The sequence below is a fragment of the Sinohyriopsis cumingii genome, chromosome 14 (assembly GCF_028554795.1).
Source record: "Sinohyriopsis cumingii isolate HCF-2022 chromosome 14, ASM2855479v2, whole genome shotgun sequence".
In the NCBI taxonomy this organism is placed as follows: Eukaryota; Metazoa; Mollusca; class Bivalvia; order Unionida; family Unionidae; genus Sinohyriopsis; species Sinohyriopsis cumingii.
The window spans coordinates 9,197,665-9,220,624 of record NC_142974.1 but is presented as its reverse complement, the minus strand read 5'-3'; the positions used below and the strand labels follow the sequence as shown (position 1 = coordinate 9,220,624).

Genomic DNA, 22,960 nt, shown 5'->3' with positions numbered 1-22,960 from the left:
GTGTTCCTGATTGAAAAAGACCTTTCTAGTTTGAACAGTTAGGATTGCGAATGAAACAATGCTCAGACTCTAGCAAGGAAAATATCAAAAGTGGCATTCAGCGGCAAGTGCGATATCAAGACAGCCCTTATTCATCGGAAAGATTAAAAACAGGAGATAAAGTGAATGCATTCTTTCCTCAACAAAAGATTGGTTTGTTTCCCAAGCTTTCGAGCCACTGGCGTGGACTGTTTAAGGGTTCAGACAAAGTGACTGAAATCACGTGCAAAGTACTATACAAGAAACGGACATCCACACACTCTACATTGTAACTATATGCGACTTTACAGTATTCAGCTTCTAACTGAAGAATGGAATCTGCAACACGTCTTACAGGATGCCGAGTCGCACGAGGCTGAATAGGACGTTGGAATTGTAGACTTGCCTTAATCGTATAACGATACCATGACGGACGAAATAGACGTCTATGAAACGGATTTCAATTTAAACGGCCCTTCGCTGCGCGACCTCGCCAAGAACGATATGTATGATGTTGGATATGTTTACGTTTCAATGCTTGAAATGTCATTCTTTTAAAACTGCTTTATATTGTGTTTAATCGTTATGAATCAATGCATCGTGTTAAAACATTCGGAGTGATTAATGATTTGTTGGTTGAATTATTTCAATTATTTAAAGTTCACAATTATGTTTTTGTTTCTTTTCAAAGTGCGGGTGGCATTTCTCAAACGCGTGGGTAGTGTAACGATTTTCCCCTACATTTTCAATCGGCCATTTTGAGGTGTATCCCCGTATCAAGAATGGTGTGACCCAGTTAGTAATAGACTCGTCTCGGCAACGTGGTAATTCTTGTTGTGACATTGTATTGAATGGCCAGTGGTGAGCTGAGTCGTGTTTCTGATGTATATCGTCCTTAGTGAAAGAAGACTAAAGAAGCAGTAAAATCAAGAAGATAGTTGTGATGTATTCATTGTAATAAATAGGCTAGAGGTGAAGTACATGAAAAAGCCACTCCACGACTGTATCAATGTTAAAGACGATACAGATAATCGTTGTATTTATCTTCTTCGTAAGCTATAGGCTCGATAAGATTTATCAGGCACCGATATCAAGACGAACAGCAATGGGGAAAGGTTTGTCATCAGAGTTTGAAATATTCGTTTAATGATGTCTCCTGATATTGAGAACGGAATGTTACCATATCGGGGATATGTAACTTTTCGGAATATGCAATGTATAGCTTTTAAAATGGAACATTTACAATTGAATGAACCTACATGCGCCCACCTTTTACAGTATTGGTCGAAACATACATACATACATACATACATAAGTAGTGAAGGGGGGCACCCTACGGACAATGGGAATTAGCATTACAGGGACCCCTGGGTCACTCTACGGACAAGGGAAATTTAACATGGAGAAAAATCGTGGGTCACTCTACGGACAAGGGGAATTAACATGGAGAAAATCGTGGGTCACTCTACGGACAAGGGGAATTGAACATGGCAATAAATCGTGGGTCACTCTACGGACAAGGGGAATTTAACATGGGATTTTTTTTAAAAATTTTTTTAAATTTAAATTTAAATTTAGGCAATTCAAAGACTATCTCTTTTCGAGAAATATGGCTGGCCCTGAAAAGGGCCTTTGGGTTTTATGTTAATGTATTCATTAACATAAATGGCACCGCATTGGTCTTCTTCTTGTCCTTAGGCTACGTCTCACTGTTGGTCCGTACATCAGCACTCTTTTCAGGCATCCTTGTCTTTCAACGTAGATCCTACGTATCCACAGGCTGGTGTTGGTCCTGTGGACAACGGTCCACTTCGATCGGACATACATGAGCAAGTCTGTCCGAAACATCATGGAAGACACAAGGGTGGATGACTCAACTGTAGTCCACATCTTGAAGCGACGAGAACAGGTGAATCAATGCAGTCAACGGCGCTTATTTATAGGCGGAGGAAGGATTGAAACGGATTGAGTTCATTTACCAATCCAAACACGCGTTACAGAATTCAGTCAGCTCGCATCCAATCCGAAGAGAGCAGTCTGTGACGTCACGTAGTCAATATAGATTCGCTAGCGCTTGTGTGCAGTCAATCTATGCGACAGTGATTCAACATGACGGAAACTCAGAAAACGATCCATTGGGGTGCACCAGCAGGGGAGACTGCCCAAGGGAACCCGGACTTACTTTCAGAAGAGGTGAATTGGGATTTTGTGGATTTTCTCTCCTCGCAAGAATTTGTTCCGGAACCTTCGTTACCTTCTTCATTACCGCAAGTGGAAAATTTTAGACAGAGACAGAAAGAAGAATTGGAGAAATTTATACAACGACAAAAGGAAGCGGAACAGGCTTTTCTCCTACAGCAACAGCAACAAGAAGAAGAGGTAAGAAAAAAACAACAGCAACAACAGCAAGAAGAAGTAGCAGCAAAGAAACAAGAGGGTGAAAATCAAACGGCTACGGTACTGTTGGACATTTTAGCGGAGTTAAGAAGTCTGAAACAAATGTATCAGACTTCTTTATCACGACCGAAGAGAATACGACCTTCCCGAGCTAAACACGTCAACCCTGTGACTAAGCCTACCGTACCACCCTTAGTGATTTCAACCCAATCATTATCATCATCATCAACATTACGCAGTCCAGAAGTAGGCCTTGGCCGTGGCAAAGGCTTAAGGCAGTTAAAATTGATTGCTTAAACTCACCCCTACACCATGAAGAAAAAAGGCCCTTTTCAGGGCCACCCACATTTCTCGAAAAGAAATACAATTTCAATTTGCCAATAACTCAAAAAAACTCACCCATGTTACCCTTTTAGTACGTGTCTGTGTATGAGTGCGTGAGTGTAGCTTCTTATTTTAAAATCACAACTCAAAGACACTTACCTTATATCATTCATTTATTCTTTTCTCCATTTTTTACAATCCAATTCACAATTCACAACACAACACTTTAATGAAAAGTTCATTGATTTCTTCTTTTCTCCTTGTTTAGTCTCTCTGTTTTTTGAATTTCTTCACCGTTTTTTCCTCATTTTCTTCCCTTCTTCTTTTCTTCTCCTGTTTCTTTGCTTCTTTTAAATAGAATTGTCTTCTTTCTTCCTCTGAAGAATCCCTCTCTTCTTTCGAAGAATCCCTCTCTTCTTCCGAAGAATCCCTCTCTTCTCCTGAAGAATCCTTCTTTTCTTCTGACTCCTCTTGTTTCTTTTTTGGGCAATCTGGAGACCAATGTCCTTTTTCTTTACAATAATAACAGGTATCTTGACTTTTGTCTTGTTTAACCCCTGTTTTTGTTCTTTTTTGACGGTCTGGACACTCTGAAGACCAATGCCCTTTCTTCTGACAGATATAGCAAGTATCCTGACTCTTATCTCGAAAGGAAGGAGAGTAGTCTGTCGGCTGGTCTGAAGAGAATTTTCTAATGACCCCTCGCAAAGCTCTGACGAAACGTTCCATCTGGTCAGTCTCTTCCATCGTTGTGCTTGGTTTGAGAGTGAAATGAATAGTGAAAGGACAAGACACACACCCTTTTATATACGCTGGTTTGCTATGACTATAAAGTAGTTTATGGTGTTTGAACTTGAGTCATTTGACTTTTTGCTTTCAAGATGAAACGATCCCATTCATTCGAGAAGAAAGAAGAAAGTAAGAGGCAGAAACGTGATCTATCGCCTCGTACCAGGGCTGAAATCTTGGCACAAATTCATGCCAGTGATTTTGAAGAGGACATGAGTGAACCAGAATCAGAACCCTCTAAACCAATTTCACCACCCTTAGTCAACCCTGAAAAGTACTATTCCATTCGAGAGACGGAAAAGCGCTCCTCTAGAAAATTTAGAACCACGGCTTACAAATACACGGTGAAGTTTAAAGATTTCAAGGCTGAAGTGCCGTTAGAGAAAGCAGAAGGGTTCATCACCGAGGTGTGGGATTCTTTGCTCACTTCACTCAAGCAGCAATGTCAACCCAAAGAAGACGATCGCTTGAGACTTTCCATACAACACGACGGTTTGAAATCCCCTGTTTGGATCGAGTTTAGCACCCCTGCAGAATTGACTGCTTCCAAAGTCATGGACAAGATTCAACACGTACAACAATCTAACGATCAGTTTGACATCACCGATGGTAAAGCCACACTGGACATGACCCACGTCTCTCCTCCTCAAGGGACAGGACGCAAAAAGATGTTATTGGTGGACGACCTTCGCAACACCAAAACGAGTCTCGTCCGAATTAACAACCCTCATGACCAGATGTGTTTAGCCCGTGCCATCGTGGTGGGACGAACCTATGCCAACAAGAACGACACGGTAGAATGGAAAAGAACCTGGGACACTATTCAACGTTCCGACCGAGCCAAACAACGAAACGAAGCAGAACTCCTGTTACAACAAGCCGGACTGCCCAAAGACACACCCTGTGGCATTCCTGAGATGCAAAAATTGCAAGATGCCCTAGCTCCACGCTACACCTTGAAAGTGCACCCTCAAGAAGTGCGCGGACCTCTGTTGTTTCGAGGCCAAGACTTTAAGGACGGAAAATACATTCACCTTTATCATCACGATGACCATTTCGATACCATTACCAGTATCACTGGATTCCTGAGATATGTTTATTATTGTGAGAAATGTGACCATGGTTATAATAATCGAGAGCAACACAAACATTGTGGATGGAAATGCTCAGGATGTTTGGCCTCTCCACCCTGTCTGAGCGAAGAACCAGTGCCTTGTTCCACTTGTCTGCGCACGTTTGTCAGCCCTAAATGTTACCAACAACATTTGAAGACGCAAGGTTCACAGAAGAAATGTGCTTGTCAACTGCTGAGACTGTGCTCTACGTGTGAACAAGTCATACGTACCAATAATACCAAGGCACACGTATGTTCAGGAAAGAAAAAATGTCACATTTGTCACCACATCGTGGACTTGGAACACCAATGTTACGTGCAAAAATACCAACCCCCACCAGAGAAAGAGGACGGTCACAAGAAGAAAGGCAATTTCATCTTTTTCGATTTCGAATGCATGCAAGAGACTGGCATTCACATCCCTAATTTCTGCGTGGCTCATCGAGCGTGCGAGAAGTGCATTCAAGAACCTATCTTCAGTCATTGCCCTCACTGCAGCAAGATTCCTGGAGGGCGTGAAAAAATCTTTCGGGGACCAAACACGTTAGCCGATTTTGCCCAATGGGTCTTAGACCCCGTCGACAAGACGTGGAGCCAAGAGGACATCGAACGTTACGGAGATTGTCATCGTCATGCCACGGTGATGGCTCACAATTTTTCCGGATACGATGGACAGTTTCTTTTGAGGTACTATACGGAACAAGGCACCGAGCGTCCTAAAGTGACTTTGAACGGGGCCAAAATCATTTTCATGCAAGTGGGACAAGTACAGTTTAAAGATTCGATGAGCTATTTGGCCATGCCTTTGAGTCGAATGCCTAAAACGTTTGGAATGACAGAAATGGCTAAAGGGTACTTTCCACACTTTTTCAATACGGAAGCCAATCAACATGCCGTTCTACCCCATTTACCTGAGGCTCACTATTACGACCCCGACAACATGCGTACCGAACAACGAGAAGCTTTCTACGCTTGGTACCAGGCTCACGCCTCGGACCCTTTCGACTTTCAGGAAGAAATGCTAAAGTATTGTCGTTCCGACGTGGACATTTTACGGCGTTGCTGTGGAAAATTTCGAGAACTGTTCATGGAACACGGAGGGGTCGATCCTTTGAAAGAAGCTTGCACCATTGCCAAAGCGTGTTCCTTAGTGTATCGACAACGATTCATGCCTGAAAACACCGTGGCTGTCATCAGTCCTCAAACGACCCACTTTGTCAAACGTCAATACTCGGTCAAAGCCCTACGTTGGTTACATTACTTGTGCGACAAGGAAGACAAGTGGATTCAGCATGCCCGCAACGGAGGGGGCGAAAAGACCATCGGAACGTATTCGGTCGATGGCTGGGACTTAGAAAACCCCAAGATCGTGTACGAGTTTAACGGTTGCTTATTTCACGGATGTCCCGTCTGTTACCCTGACCGTGGTACTAAAAATCAGTTTTTGCAACGAACCATGGAAGACTTGTACCAGGACACTTGTCAGCGACGCCTAAAGTTAGAACAGGAAGGATACCAAGTGGTGGAAATGTGGGAACACGAGTACGATCACCGTATGAAAACCGATCCCGAGTTTAAACGTCTCGTGGAAAGTTACAAGCTGATGGACCCGCTGAACCCGAGGGATAGTTTGTACGGAGGAAGGACCAATGCCACCTGTTTGCTGTACCAAGCCGACGAAGAGAAAGGAGAAGAAATCAAATACTTGGACGTGTGTTCGCTGTATCCCTACGTGTGCAAATATTGTCGCTTTCCTGTAGGGCACCCGCAATTGTTGACGGAACACATCGACCTGGTCAACATTCGACAATACGAAGGCTTGATCAAGTGCAAAGTTTTGCCTCCCACGAACCTATACCATCCCGTCTTACCTCACCATTGTCAAGGCAAACTGATGTTTCCCTTGTGCCGTACTTGTGCCGAAACGTGCAACCAAGACCAGCCTTGTCAGCACAGCCAGGAAGAACGGGCCTTGACGGGAACCTGGGTCAGCGTGGAATTGTTCAAAGCTCTGGACATGGGATACCAACTGTTAGAAGTGTACGAAATTTGCCACTTTCCCAAGACACAACAGTATCGCAAGGGTGACCCCACGCAGAAAGGCATTTTCGCAGACTACGTGGATGCCTTTTTGAAACTGAAGCAAGAAGCTAGCGGCTATCCTTCCTGGTGTCACACTCCCGAAGACCAAATACAATTCAAAGAGAAATATTACGAACAAGAAGGTATCACTTTAGACCACATCGAGAAAAACGAAGGCAGGCGATCGTTTGCCAAAGTGATGTTAAATTGCTTGTGGGGTAAAATGGCACAACGACCGTGTTTACCCAAGACGGAATATTTGACAGAACCTTCCCGCTACTTCCAGATGATTCACGACAAAACCAAATACATGAAACACGTGGACGTCGTTCGAGAGAATTTGATCTTGGTCAATTACGAAGAAGATCTGGACTTTGTACAAGACGACCCTTTTGGAAATGTCATCATTGCGGCTTACGTGACAGCCCATGCTCGCTTAAAATTGTACGAAGCTTTAGAACTGTTAGAAGAACGCGTCCTGTACTTTGACACGGACAGTTGCATCTACATCCATCACCCGATTCAACATCACCCTAGCATCGAAGGAGACCGTTTAGGAGCCTGGACAGACGAGCATCCCGACGACAAGATTCTAAGTTTTGTCAGTGGCGGTCCCAAAAATTACGGCTACCAATACCGGGACAAACAAGGAGAAGTGCACACGACGTGCAAAGTGAAAGGACTGACTCTGAATTATCGTACCAGTCGAGTGGTCAACTTTGGGGTAATGAAAGAAGCCTTGCAATCGGGAGAGGATGGAAACTTTAAAGTGACCACCTATCAACCTAACAAGATTGTACGTTTACCCACTCACCACATCGTCAGTCGACCCTTGGAAAAAGTCTATCAAATTGTATACCAGAAGCGAGTTCGACTTCCCAATCATTTCACCTTACCGTATGGACACGTTGGTATAAAACATTGGTTGTAAGAGGATAGCCACCCACCAGAAAGATGACTTCGCCACAGCAAGAATCGAGTGAGAAACCCGATGAGAACTCCAAGTTCAAACCCTACCATTTTCCAGTCTTCTTACCTGACTATTGTGATTGTGCCCGTCGATTGGACACGTTTCAGAAATGGCCTACGGATAGGGAAGGATTACCTTCTTCGCATGTTTTAGCTAGAACAGGATTTGTCTACTTGGGAGCTGAGTCAGGATTGGGATACGAGGTACAGTGTTTCGCTTGCGGACTGAAGTTACGAATGGATCTATGTATCTATAAAGATTCAGCTATTCTGGAGCATACTCGATGGTCTCCGAATTGCCCTTACCTTTCTATGGCCTTTCCATCCATCACACTACGGTACAATGTTGACGGTACCTTAGAGACGGTACCTTCCAGAACAGGACATAAAAAACGTAAAAAAGGAAAGATGTACAAGTTGGAGACTGCATTGAGACTAGTATAAAAAAGGGCTATGGTCAAGATCGATAGTTCATTGTGACTACCAAGACCGAGCGAACAAGATGAATACTTTGAAAAAGACATCGTTCCAGTTTGGGGATTGTAAAAAAGTTGTATCTTCCTCTAGTGTGACTAATACTGGATGGATAAGACCCATGCATTGCGACGGAAAATGTCCGGAAGGAAACTGCGATTGTCCATGTGGTTACCATTGTAATTGCGTAACGGAGTTTGCAGACGAGTGCGATTGTGAGCCTTGCGATGGGACCGATGCTGCACGTTGTGACCTGAGTGATGCCGTAAAGCATCATGGGAACTTTGTTTTCACTGCCCCTGTCATGGAAAGTGATGCTGTGCGTGTCAAACCTGAGGGATGCGAAAGCGATGCCGCTCGTCCTCTTAGACATTTTACCGGGTTTAAAGGGGAATGTTCACCTTCACGTCTACCCCCCTACGGATGTCATCCAGCCCTGAGCAAACTCCTGTTCATGTCACCCAACCCTTATCGAAACGAACCTGTGAAAGACGAATATTCGTTTCCTGTGCGTTTGTCGGAATACTGCGACTTTGAAAATCGTCTTCAATCGTTCAAAGGAAAATGGCCAAAGTATCTGGGAGGACCGACCCCCGAAGAATTAGCCAGAGCCGGATTTTTCTACTTGGGCGAAGGAGATAAAGTCAAGTGCTTCAGTTGCGGTGTGTCACTTCACCACTGGGAACCGCAAGATTCGGCCTACGTAGAACATGCTCGATGGTCACCGAATTGTCATTACTTACCTTTAGTGGGACCGAGACATTGAAGTAACTTCTTACCATAATCATCTGTTCATGGATACTTTACAAGAGAACATTTGTGCTTTGCCTGTGGAGTTGAGAGAACGCATTTACCGAGAGCTGGTCAAAATACAAGTGAAACGTAAAGAACAATTGCATCCGATACGTCACCGGTGTTTGAACCACTGGTACCTGAAGGCTATACAAGGACTGATTCAATTGAAAGTGTTCCATTGGACAGACATTGATCAACGACCTCCTGGTTATAAAAAGGAATGGTTTGGTATGGACGATTCTATCTACTACATTGTAAACGTATTGCATCGAATTCCAGAGGAAGAGTTAACGAATTACCAACATCTTTCACACAATGTCAACTTGGTGAAAGAGGAAACTTCTGAACGAATTGTAATGTGTAGATTAGTGACTCAACGATTTAAATTCGACACTGAAGTGAAACCATGTTTGTGCAAAGAGTACATTTCTTGTGTCAGACCAAAGAGGATTTAGTATGACCTATTCATGGATACTTTACAAGAGAACATTCGTGCTTTGCCTGTGGAGTTGAGAGAACGCATTTACCGAGAGCTGGTGAAAATACAAGTGAAACGTAAAGAACAATTGCATCCGATACGTCACCAGATCTTTAACCACTGGTACTTGAATGGTATAAAAGAACTGATTCGTCAGAAATTCTTTCAATGGTCAGACATTGTTCAAAACTTTGAGGTCGCTAATGATCGACATGTTCATGATTATGGTTACTTCGAGATTCACCTACAGCAATACATTGAGGAAGACAAGTTAAAGGATTACCAACATATTTTACGTGGAATCTACTTAGAGGAAGAGGAAACACCTAAACGAACTCTGACGTTTCGGTTACAGTATGCAAGATTTAGATTCCCTACTGGAGAACGAAGATCTCTGGCTAGAAAGTACGTCTATTGCATCCGAAAAAAAGAGAATATAAAAAGAGGCTGCCATGCCACGGTTTATGTCACATGTCATCCAACAGATTCCGTGGAAGGAACTCAATGACCATATTCAAACCGTGGATCATTACCATCAATTATTACAAGAACTGTATCCATTCAATTTTGGACGACAAGTGGTGTGTGTCTTAGTGACTTGTTTTCTGGGATTTCGTTTACCAGCCGATTCTTTGTGGACTCTTTACGATCAGTACTTACCACCTCCATGGCTTTAAATGGTCACGAAAAACTCCTTTTGCTCAAAGCCTTGCGTTTTCATCTGGATACTTCTCGACCTCAACAGGAAAAAAAGATTCGTCAACTTTTAGCGACCCAAGACGTGTATGACGATGTGTGTGTAGCTTGTGACTTACACCCTCATTGGACAGATGTTCGTGATTGGAAAAAGGGGGGTTTTGAGGCTTGGACCCAAGAAGTGGCCCAGTATGCACAAGAGTTGTTCAAGGAAAAAAGTTACTTTTCAACCCGTGTTAGTGACGGTGCCAGAAGAACCCGTCACCGAGAACAACCACTCGCTTCAGGACAGGACTGTCATGGACATGCCTGAAAGGTCATTCCGGGAGGACACTTGTGTGACAATACCTCATGTAGAGACTGTAAGAACATTACACACTGTCCCTAGGACATCTTGGTTAACCAAAACATGTTGTACAGACACTTGTTTATATTCCACTTTGATCGCTTTGCTGTGTTTTATATTCCTGTACATCACTATTTGGGTTGTATGTATTTTTGTCTTTCGTGTTCATATTTGAAAAAAACATTCAATAAACGTGTTCTGAAAAAGTATATAAACTCTTGTCTTGTTTGTTTTTTCGTGTCACAAGTGACATTTCTCATACCATGGCTACCTCTGCTGTCTCTGCTCCCTCTTCCTCTACTGTCAAAGTCATCGACGAACACTTAGATCGTGCCAGTTGGGAGGCTTTGTATCTTCGCCATCCCTTTAACATGCTCATTGCTGGACCTAGCGGTTCGGGCAAAACCGAATTCGTCAAACGTTTGATCGAACATAAACATCATTTGATCGATCGACCCCCTCAACGAATCGTGTGGTGTTACAAAGAGTGGCAATCGGCTTACAACCTCTTGCGAGAAAGTCAAGGCGATTCCATCGTGTTTGTGGAAGGCATTCCTAAAGAAGACGAAGGCATCGTCTCTGACTCCCGTCTAACCCATTTGGTCATTTTCGACGACATGTTAGGAGAAGACGAAGAAGAAATTAAATTGTGGTTCACGCGCAAAGGGCATCACCGTAATGCCAGTGTCGTTTACATCACCCAAAATTTGTTTCAACAAAGTAAAGCCCATCGCACCATCAGTCTCAATGCGCATTACGTGGTCTTGTTTAAAAGCCCTCGAGATAAATCGCAAGTGCAAGTCTTAGCCAAACAGTTAGGAACGCCTTGGCTGACTCAGGCGTACGACGATGCCACTCAAACTCCACACGCCTATTTACTCGTCGATTTGAAACCTACGACCCCCGAGGATTTGCGATTTCGTACCCACTTGTTTCACCACTGGTGCCAAGACGGAGGGCCTGTCCTGTACACGTCTCCGTCCTCGACTTCATTTCACTCCTCCCATGAAAAAAATCTATAAAAACCTCAGACCCTTTTTCGTCTGTCTCACACAGTGTGAACATGACGTCCCTTCAGTCGCATCTTCCCGTCAAATTGATTCGTGCCTTGTATGGCATCAGCCGAGAAAAAGATCCACAAACACGAGCTCGTGTCTTAGAAGCTAGTCTCAAAGAAGTCTTACGATGGTTCACGGTGACGGCACGTCAATTACTCCAAGGAATCATTCAGATTCCTCATCAAACCCAACGCTTTTTCGATCGAAACAAAGTCGCTTTGGTCCAACTGGCCGATCCCCGCATCGACACTCAAACCAAAAAACAAATCATTTTGAAACCTGGAGGGAGCGGTACTCTAGGAGGGGTCATCATTCGCTCACTCTTAAGATGGGATCCTAATGCCCCCAAAGTTATCCCTAAGACAAAAGTTCAACGAAGCCCCAAGAAGAAAAAGAAAAAGACCAAGTCCCCAAGAAGAATAACTTCTCCAGTGGCAGGACCCTCCTCTTACCAGACACCACCACCATCACCCCGGAAAAAGAAAAGAAGCCCCAAGAAAAAGAAACAGAGAAAAAGTCCCCAGAAAAAGAAAAGTCCACAGAAGAAAACTAGTCGCAAGAGAGGCACTTCGGCCAGGACGCAACCTTACACTCGCAAGCCACGACCTGCCACAACGTCTCCGGCAGCCTCACGTTTGTCCACTTCTCCGTTGATGTCACCAGGAACTGAAGAGTACTTGGAGACGTTGATTACACCAAGAACTTCTCCGTTGATGACCCCCAAAAGAACTTCCCCAGTGGCAGGACCTTCCCATTTAGCGGCAGTGGCTGCTGCTCACAAAGTACCTTCTCCCAAAATCAAAGTTCAAGAAAGATCGGGCATGTTACAAAGTTTACTGGATTTGTCCAAGCAAGAACTGGCTCGATTTAGTCCGTTACGTACCCCTGCACGACGTGTCATGCCTGTCCTCAAACTGATAAAACGTAAAGACAATCAGTGGCGACGCGTTCCAGTATAAAAAAGGCCTGTGACCGAGTAGGGTATCAGTGTTTTTAGGTGCTCCTAAAGACTCAAAGATGTCACCCTCCAGAAAACCCCAAGGAAAGAAAAGGAAAGGACTGCCACCACGTTTAGCCAAACATGGGGACCTGTTATCTGTCCTGTCCAAAGCTTCTCCACCCCTACGAAAAAAACTCATTCAAACGGCCTCCAAAGAGGTCATCGATACCGTGTGCGAATGTTGTTTGAACGTCTTGAAAGGCACGATCCCTTTGTCCAAACACCAGAAACAATGCTTAGGCAAACATCGTCACGTTCTTCGGAAAATGGTTCAAAAGAAAATTCCCATTCGTCAAAAAAAGAAGATGTTAGTGCAACGTGGAGGTATTTTACCTCTCTTGTTAGGCCCCATACTGAAAGGAGTCTTGGGAACCATGTTGGGAGGACTGATGGGAGCAAGATAAAAAGGCCTTCGGAAGTCCCAAGATCTCAGAATTCATCCCTGACAACCACATGGAAGGACGAAAACTAGCTTTAGTGCCTTACAAACGATGGATGGAATACCATCGGTGGCAAGAACAACGCACCCCGCATTTACCTCCCAATCCCAATTTGAGCGAAATGTCCCAGTTGCAACACGAATTGCAATCCTTGCTGGATCGCCAAGATTTGTCCGAAACAGAAAAATCGCAAAAGTACGGTCAACTCTTGCAACGATTGCAACTCTTTCACCAGAAAGCTTTAGACGAAACAGCTCTACCCACTTTGAAAGATTTTAAGACCTTGATGAAAAGTCCAGCACCATCACCAGTACCAGTACCAGTACCGGTACCAGTGGTCAAGACAGAAAAAGGAAAAGAAGAAGAAGAAGAAGGGTTTCAAACTCCACCAGAAAAAGTACGCAAGTTAACAACACCACCTACCTCCAGAATTGGATGGATTAAAAAGATGATGGCCACCCCTTCTTCCTCACAAGAGAAAAAGAAAGTGAAGACAGAAGTGAAGACAGAAGTGAAACAAGAACCGATATCCCCTGCTCAGACATCCTTCTCCTCTTCGACACCTATTGCTGGCCGCACACGCAAAGCCTTGCAATCCAAGAAAATACCCCAAGAGAAAAAGAGTAGCCTCTTCCAAGAGTGGGTGCCTTATTAAGACACCAATCAACACAAAAAAATGGAAAAAGTCTTAGCTAGCATTTACTACGATCCCTCCCATCCTGCAGGTTACGCAGGAGTTCAAAAATTGTATCGTGCTGCCAAAACGCGACTGAAAAGTCTCCGTTTACCTCAAGTGCAACGATGGTTACAAGAACAAGCTACCTACACTTTACACAAACCCATTCGACGCAAGTTTGCCAGAAGTCGCACCCGAGTGGAAGGCATCGATCATCAATGGCAAGCCGATTTAGCCGATGTCTCTCATTTGGCCAGCTACAATCGTGGTTACAAATATTTGTTTTGTGTCATCGACGTCTTTTCCAAATTTGCCTGGGTCGTGCCCTTGACTTCCAAATCCAGCAGCGAGTTAGTGCGAGCCCTGCAACGGGTGTTGAAACAAAGTGGTCGTCGCCCTCTTCGATGGCAAACGGACAAAGGCACCGAATTTCTGAACCAAGCTTTCCAAAAAGAATTAAAGAAACGTGACATTCATTTTTTTACCACCGAGAATCCCGAAACCAAAGCCAGCATCGTGGAACGTTTTCAACGCACTTTGAAAGAACGCATGTGGAAATATTTTACGCATCACCACACTCTGAAGTACATCGACATCTTACCGCACCTGGTACAAGCGTACAACCAATCTTACCATCGAAGCATCGGACGTGCCCCGCAAGACGTGACTCCCGACAACGAAGTGCTGGTGTTCGAGCGCCTGTTCGGTACGTCCCCGACGAGGGCTGTCCCCAAGAAAAGTGGAGAGTTGACCGTAGGAGATTGGGTGCGCATTGGCAAAACCAAACGCACTTTCGACAAAGGTTACTTACCTAACTGGACGACCGAATTGTTTCGCGTCACTGGACGAGTACATGGCCGTCATCCTGCCGTCTATAAATTGGAAGACATGAACGGAGAAGTACTCAAAGGAACGTTTTATTTGCCCGAGTTACAACGTGTCACCAAAAAAGAAGACGACGTGTACGACATCGAAAGCATTCTCGAACGCAGAACCCGTAAAGTGGGCAAACGACGTGTCAAAGAAGTCAAAGTACGTTGGAAAGGATATCCACCCAGTTTCGATTCTTGGATCGACGCTTCGCAAGTCATCGACTATAAAAAGAAGAAGTGACCATCATGCCCTTTCACACAGCAACAGACGCAGCTACGTCGACCAGTCCTTCTTCCCCTAGTTCTTCTGTGCAAGATTTACAAAAACAACCCTTGTGGGTGTGGTGTGGAGAACGTGTGCCTAAAACGCAAATCGTCTTTTTCTGCCAAATCTTCGTGGTGTATTGTGTCATCGGGGCAGCCATCGCCAATTTGAGTTTGCAACAAGGAGACAAACAATTGTGGACCATTTTATTGAGCAGTTGCATCGGTTACCTGCTTCCCAATCCCTCCCTGAAATTCTCCTCGAACGGGAACGTTGTGTCCAGTGCCAGTGCCAGTCACCACTCCAACATCCACAACCAGAACCCCATTTTGGGCGGAGACACGCCTCTGACGTCCACTAACCCCTCGGACAGCCACAGAACTCTAGAATTATGAGTCACCAAAACCAATTTTACTTAACTTTACCCAGTGACAGTTCCATGGAGGTGTTTCCCAACAACACGTTGTGCTGTTACACGGCCAAATTACCTCAAGCCATCCCCTTAGATCACGAAGCCCATTGGGAAGTGGCTTTAGTAGAAATGATTCACCCGACCCAAGTCCTCAATGTCCTTAACAATCAAAATACTTTTAAGGTGGAAGTTCATGACAAACCATTGCAAGATGAGTTGGATAAGACTAGTAGCACATATACCAATAAAACCTATAATGAAACAACTAAAACGTGGACCTACAACTTTGTGATTCCCCCAGGCTATTATTTCAGTGGTCATCATTTGGTCAGCGCCATAGCCTCCAAGTTTAATGGTGTGTTTGGGGAAGCTTTTAAGAGTACCAATGTCAATGTCAAGAACAAAAGTGTCACCCTGGAGTACCACAAAGTAGCTCGTCGCTTCTTGATGAAATTTGAGCGAAGTAAAATCGTCTCCATTATATTTTGTCCCGAATTGTTTGACATGTTGGGCGGTGACATGGAGCTGAGGAAGAGAGGAGAACAAAAAACATCACCCGAATTACCAGTCATTTACGACAACGTGACTTTTGGCCAGTATTTTCGTTTCCCGGTAGAACTGAACCAAGGACTGAATTTGATCTTTGTGTACTCCGATGTGGTGGAATACAACGTGGTGGGACACACCTCCGTACCGTTACTGCGTGTCATTCCTTTCAAAGTGGATTCTGCCACGAACGCTGACGAGGAAGGTGGAAACACTTATCACGTCCACCGCGAATTTGTCCATCCTCACTATTTGCCTGTCAGCAAGTCGTATTTGGACACGGTCAACATTACTATAAAAGGAGATTTGGGACAAGATATTCCATTCACCAAAGGAAAAGTCACGGTGAAACTCCATTTTCGAAAACGGTTCTCTCACGACTCGTAAGTAAGTCATGTATCCAGTGTACCAAGGGGTGGCTCGACAGCGAGGACACGGTTTAGGAGACATGTTAAAATCGGCCTTTCGTTCGGTGGCCCCGGTGTTGAAACCGATGGTGACACGCGGATTGCACGCCTTGAAAGATGCGGCACTGACGCAAGGCAAAGAATTTCTCCAAAATGTCATCATCGACAAACAGAACCCTAAAGAAGCCTTCATGAGGGCAGGTAAAAATGTCTTGCTGCAAACGGGCAAAGACATTTTGGGTCGACGAGACACACCTATAAATGCCCTGCAGGCTACCGAGTCAAGCATTCAGCAAGGACAAGGCAGAAAGAGACGACGAAGAAGAAAACACCCTTTCACCAGACTTCAAGCGAGAAAGGCCAAGAAAAGAAGAACCGTTCGAGACTTAGACGTTTTCGATTATTGAAACACAGCAACAACAAAAAAATGATGCACCGAGAGTCTTGCGCTTGTTCCAAGACGGAACTGGATCTGTTTGCCATGCCCCCCACCATGATGACCATGCAAGAATCCCAATGGGTGGAATTTAATCCCATCTCCTCATTGACCGATTCCGCTCCCATCGAGTTTGAAATCAAGGGGCAGCCCGAAGATTACATCGATCTGAATAGCAGTTACTTGTACCTGAAAGTCCAAGTTCTGGATAAGGATGGTAATGAAGTAAAAGACGATGACGAAATAGGTCCCGTCAACAATTTCATGCATTCCTTGTTCAGTTCAGTGGATTTGTACTTGAATAACAAACTGGTCAGCAGCAGCATGGATACTTACCCTTACCGTGCCTACTTGGAAAATCTCTTGACGTACGGAATAGATGCCAAGGATAGTCATCTCAATGCCTGCGTGCTGTGGGTAGCTGACGAAGCGGGCAAGTTAGAAAAAACAGATACATCCAATTCCAGCTTGGAGGCAAGAGCAGACAAAATCATAAACAAGAAAAGTTTAGAACTGATGGATCGTTTGCATTTGGACATGTGGTTGCAAGAGAAATATTTGCTGAACGGGGTGAATGTCCGCTTGAGACTGAATCGCAGCAGTGCCGCTTTCCATTTGATGGCTGCTGATCCTACTAAGCCTCCTAAAAGCATAATCCAGGAGGCCAAACTCTACGTACGACGCGTAGAAGTGTTACCTAAAGTGGCAAACGACATCAGTCAAACGTTGAGCAGAACGACTGCCAAGTATCCCATCCGACGTGTGGAAGTGAAAACGTTCACCATTTCAGCTGGACTGCAATCCATAACCGAAGATCATCTGTTCCAAGGACAGTTACCCAAACGTTTAATCCTTGGTATGGTCTGGAATTCAGCCTTCAACGGAACCTTCAATCAAAATCCTTTCAACTTTCAACACTTCAACGTGAAGAAAGTCGAAGTCAGTCGTGATGGCAAGACCTTGTGTACCCGACCTTTTGAACCTGACTTTGATCCCAAAAAACTGAATTACTTGAGATCGTACTTGTCCCTGTACGAAGCCACCGGTCAGTTAGGAACCAACACCAGTCACGGCATTGAGTATGACGATTATGCAGGAGGCTATGCTTTGTGGGCTTTCGATTTCACTCCAGACCAAGGCAGCGACGAGGGACATTTCCACCCTATAAAATCTGGCCAGATTCGTGTGGAACTTCAGTTTGCAAAGCAACTGGACCATACAGTGAACGTCATCCTGTATGCAGAATTCGATAATACCATAGAAATCAACAGTTTGAGAGAAGTCATTCTAGATTATTAGAAAGCCATGGAAGACTGTTATCCCTCTTTACCTAGTGGAGAAACTTTGGAGATGGAATGTGAGGAGACCGTGGAAGGAGAAGAATCTCAAGACAAAGACGAAGAAGTTTTGATGAAGTCGAGATGGCCAGAACAAGAAGCCCATTTAGTCTCCTGTTTTGCCAAACACTTGGTGGACAAAATGACGGAATTGATCAAGAAAAATTGTTATGGATGTCAAAACGATCATCCCAGTCAAATTCAACACGATAAATGCCTGATGTTGAGTCAAGAAGAAAAATTGGACGAGTATCTGGACGAAGCTTGGAGTCTCATCTCGAACGAAGACGTGTTGCACCAGTGGTATAAAGACTTGCGTGAACATTCTTGTCCACCATTAACCACTCAAGAGATCCATCGTATCGAAGCTCTCCTGAATCAAAGTGAGGAAACAGAACGAATAACCGTTTATTCGTCAGACATTTTCAAGCAAAAAGTCAGGATCGAATTGACGACTTATTATTACCTGTGAAGAAGAAAAAAACATGGATACCTGGGAACTTCATTACCTTTTGAACCACAGTTCGTATACGGCTTCTTGGAATCCTGTCGTCTGTGCTAAAGATGAACTCCCTCATCGCAAACCTAAAAACCATCAAGCTTACGTGATCAACACGGACGAGAGTCATCTCCCAGGAACCCACTGGGTAGCCGTCTACTTTCCTCAAGAAGGATGTGTGGAATATTTCGATTCGTATGGATTACCCCCTTTGGAAGACGATATCATCGACTTTATGAAAAGAAATGCTCAAACCACCCGATTCAATAATGTGAAATTACAAGGCACAGATTCCTTGGTGTGCGGACAGTACTGTGTGTATTTTCTGCATCATCGCAGCCTGGGCTATTCCTTAGAACATTTAGTGACTCATTTCGATCCTCGTTCTTCTGCTAGAAACGATGTGAAAGTAGATCGATGGTTTTGTGACCATTATGCTTATCTTTTGTCTCAAGCTAGGAAACGTAGTGTCCATCAATGGCCTAATGATTTCCAAAAGTGGAAATCACGATTTCATTCACAAAGTTGTCAGCCTTGCTTAAAGTAGACTGTCAATTGAGAAAAAAAGTTGTGTTTTGAAAAAAATTGTTTGATGTTATAGTGTTGGGTTATTGTTAAAAATGTTAGAGTTGTTGTTTAGTGTTAAGTGATTTTTGAATAAAAAATGTTGTGTTTTGAAAAAATGCCTTTGTGGTTTGTTTAGCTATAAGAATGTTGAATTGATGCTCTTTCATTTCTTACTATCCCTCTCATGAACGTTGCGGCTCGAAAACCGTGTGGGGGATGTTTTCCTTCACGTCCGCGCTTTCACTTCAAGAACCAGGTTGTTCCCAGTCTAGCCATCCATTGTCGACTCATCCTCCTAAGAAGATGTGCTCCAAACTAGCTAAGCTCAACGAAGCCTACGTGAATCTGCATAGGGTCAGACACAGTCTGATACCGAAACCAGAAGAAATAGAGAATGTGAGAATGTTAAAAATCACTGAAGACCTGATAGAAGAGCTCTTCAGAGAAGAAATGAACAGGGAGAAAGAAGAATGGACAGAGAAGTACAGACTTCAGAGACAGCAGCAACAGCAGCAACAACAGCAACAGCAGCAGCAGCAGCAACCTGAAGCTGACAGGGGCTTTGTCGATTGTCGTATCGACACCAAAGAATTCTTCTTCTCGTTCCGAAGAAGCAGACCTATTGCCAGAAAGTCTATCCTCAGAGGACATCGCATTCTTAGAAACTGAAAAAAGAATGCCATAGCAAAACAAAAAACAGCCCTTTTCAGGGCTACCCAATACTCTAGAAAAGAAATAACTATTAATTTGCCAATGTGTAGGTAGAGTAGTGTGAAAATAAACACTAACTCTCTCTTAAAAATGTGAGGGTATGTGTTGGTGTGATTGTGTTTGTAAGTGATAAAGTAGGTTGGTGTGGATAGTAGATTAAAATGATGTTTGTTTTTTGGGCTGTTTGAGATGTATATTTTGGGTTAGATTGGATTGCTTTGCGTATGTGGATAGTCTATTGAAGTGATGGGTAGCATAAAAAAGTGAGCGAGTGTTTCTTTTAGGTCGGCGCGTTGTTGTTGTTTTTTGGTCATAATCTAGGTAAGATCAATTTTATGTTATTAGGGGATGTTTTCCATCACGTCTGCGCTTTCACTATAAATTGAAACTCGTTCGGCAGTCCAGCTACCCTTGTTGATTGATCAACAGTAAAAATGAGCAACAGACTGACTAAATTGATGGAACTTCAGATGCATCTGGAGTATGCCAGATACCTATTGAACAAGCTGACTGCGGAGACCCTTGTGGAAGAAGTGAGAATAGAACAAGAGGAGAAGGAGAGAAAAATGAAAGAAGAGAATGAAAGAAAGAGAGCTGAACCACAATCACAACAAAGACAAAGAAGACAGAGGGAAGAAGAAGTGTTCACTATTCCACAAACGGAGGAGTGGGATAGTGAAGCCAATCACCCACCGTCTGCTCTTCAAACAAGTCATGTGAATTGGACTAATGATTGGAGTAGACGTTGTGTCTGTGGTGCCAGACCCGGAAGGTGCCACCATTAACCAGGGTCTCTGAAGTTTTAAAAAAACAGCCCTTTTCAGGGCTACCCAATACTCAAGAAAAGAAATAACCATCAATTTGCCAATGTAAGTAGGTAGAGTAGTGTGAAAATAAACACTAACTCTTTATTAATAGTGGAAGTGTATGTGTTTGTGAGTTTGTGTTTGTAAATGATGAAGTAGGTTGGTGTGAATAGTAGATTATGGGTTTCTTAGCAAATGTGGAGAGTATAGTTAGGGTTATATTATATGAAATGAGAAAGTAGGGGGATGTTTTCCTTCACGTCCGCGCAATGTTCGGTCATCATCTAGGTAAGATCCATTTTATGTTTTTAGGGGATGTTTTCCTTCACGTTCGCGCTTTTGGTATAAGAACCCACAGTATTAGTTGTTCAAACCATTCTGCAAAGAATAAAAAGAAGATGGCATCAAACCACCTTAACAAAATGGAAAAATTGCAAAACGTGATGGACAATTTAGGAATGTTTGAGCAAATGTTGGTTAACCTAAACGAGGATCACTACTCATATAGTCCCCATAGAGTGAAGATGGAGATAAACAATTTACGAAAAATGAAGGTAATCATTAGTGATCTGTTGAAAGAAATAAAGGAGGAAAAGGAGGATGAAGAGGAAAGGATAAGGATGAGAGAATGGAATGAAAAAATTGAAAAAGAAGAGGAAAATGAGAAGAGGAAGAAAGAAGAGGAGGAAGAGAAGAAAGAAGAGAAGGAGAAAAAAAAGAAGAGAAAGAGTGTTGGAGATAAAATAAGAAGTTGGTGGAGGAAAAGGAGAAATTAGAAGAAGAAGAAGAAAACCCAAAGGCCCTTTTCAGGGCCAGCCATATTTCTCGAAAAGAGATAGTCTTTGAATTGCCTAAATTTAAATTTAAATTTAAAAAAATTTTTAAAAAAAATCCCATGTTAAATTCCCCTTGTCCGTAGAGTGACCCACGATTTATTGCCATGTTCAATTCCCCTTGTCCGTAGAGTGACCCACGATTTTCTCCATGTTAATTCCCCTTGTCCGTAGAGTGACCCACGATTTTTCTCCATGTTAAATTTCCCTTGTCCGTAGAGTGACCCAGGGGTCCCTGTAATGCTAATTCCCATTGTCCGTAGGGTGCCCCCCTTCACTACTTACATACATACTTGTTGGTATGGATTCATATCTGGTCCTTTGATGTCATGCAGAGAACGTCCGTCAAATGTTTTTTGTCCCTGAAGGCGGTTGCTAATTGTGTAATCGATACCTACAGAAGACAAATATGACGTCAAGAAATGAGAGTCTCGTGCAATTTTGCAATACAGTTTTTATCGGCTTGGTCTGCAAATATGTCCATTTGTCATCCTGTTGTTCTTTCCCTGGCTCTGTATCTACTTAGAACATCAAACTTGGTATTTTACTTGATGATATTAAGGTGTTTTGCTGGTTCCTTCCTCTATCCGTTACATTAGGAAGCCTTCAAGAATTAACTTTTCTTTTTAAAGATTCACCAGGGACAAACAGACAATTCCAATATGTTAAAGGTCATATTTTGCTCGTTTCCGATGATATTAGAAAATGCGTTTAATGGCGATTTGATGGAAGGGAAACGTAAGGGAAGTGACAAATTTTCACAAGTCTTTTTAACGGTAAATATGAAAAGTAGAATCTATTTGATTGCTAAGATAAAGTAAAATACGTTGCACATTAAATGTTTTACTCCTCATTGATTAAATTTTGCACATGATAAATCACGTGTGAGATGGAGAAATTATACTGAACCCATGCATGGTCAATACTTATTTCGTCATTTATTTGCAAAACGAATCACTTTGGGTGAACACTTACCTAATATAAGTCCACATTTGACTACACCGGCCTCTTTAATTGCATTAGTGACGTCGTTAACACTTTCGAAACTATCCCGTATGACGTGAAATTTACCTGGAGTAGGCAATAAATTAACATGACCAATGGGCCGAGACATGTTATTCCTTTCCTGAAATAGTAAAACAATACAATGTGTATTCGTTAGCTCGAAATACCCGTCTATATCTGAAAGCGAACATTAATCAAATAAACTATTGTATACTACAATATATTCAACACGCATTGCAACGACCACATTTTAGGTTTGATGTACTTTAGCAGATGTACAAGTTCTGTGTACCGGTACATACACAGTATGCCCTCATACCTCAAGGCATATTATTGAAATCTGTGATTACAATGGGAGTGTTTTGTTTTCCGGCTGCAAGAAGATGACCTTCCTACTGTTGCATGTAATTTTGATTATGTAACCAATCAGCGTATTTCACAAATGTTCTTAATACATTTATTCCTGCCAGAAATATCCATCTTCTATAATTTTCCACGATGTTCGATTTTAGGAATAGATACTCAGGTTAAGTAGATGAAGTTTTGATGTAAGTTATACAATGGCTAACGTGTGTATATGAAAAAACTTGCAAGTATGTTAATGTGAG

The 22,960-nt window shown here is 43.1% G+C and overlaps 1 protein-coding gene across 1 annotated transcript in view; it reads right to left on the bottom strand.

Annotated features, from left to right (window-relative positions):
- The window catches only part of LOC149783190 (uncharacterized), a 29,798-nt gene that overhangs the window by 6,269 nt on the left and 569 nt on the right, over nucleotides 1-22,960 (bottom strand). The window contains exons 2-3 of the mRNA XM_089931417.1: nucleotides 22,323-22,473; nucleotides 21,641-21,741 (exon numbers count right to left, since the gene is read on the bottom strand). Of these exons, the coding sequence (XP_089787543.1) occupies nucleotides 21,641-21,741; nucleotides 22,323-22,461 (240 nt within the window). The 5' untranslated portion in view covers nucleotides 22,462-22,473. The remainder of the gene's footprint in view (nucleotides 1-21,640; nucleotides 21,742-22,322; nucleotides 22,474-22,960) is intronic.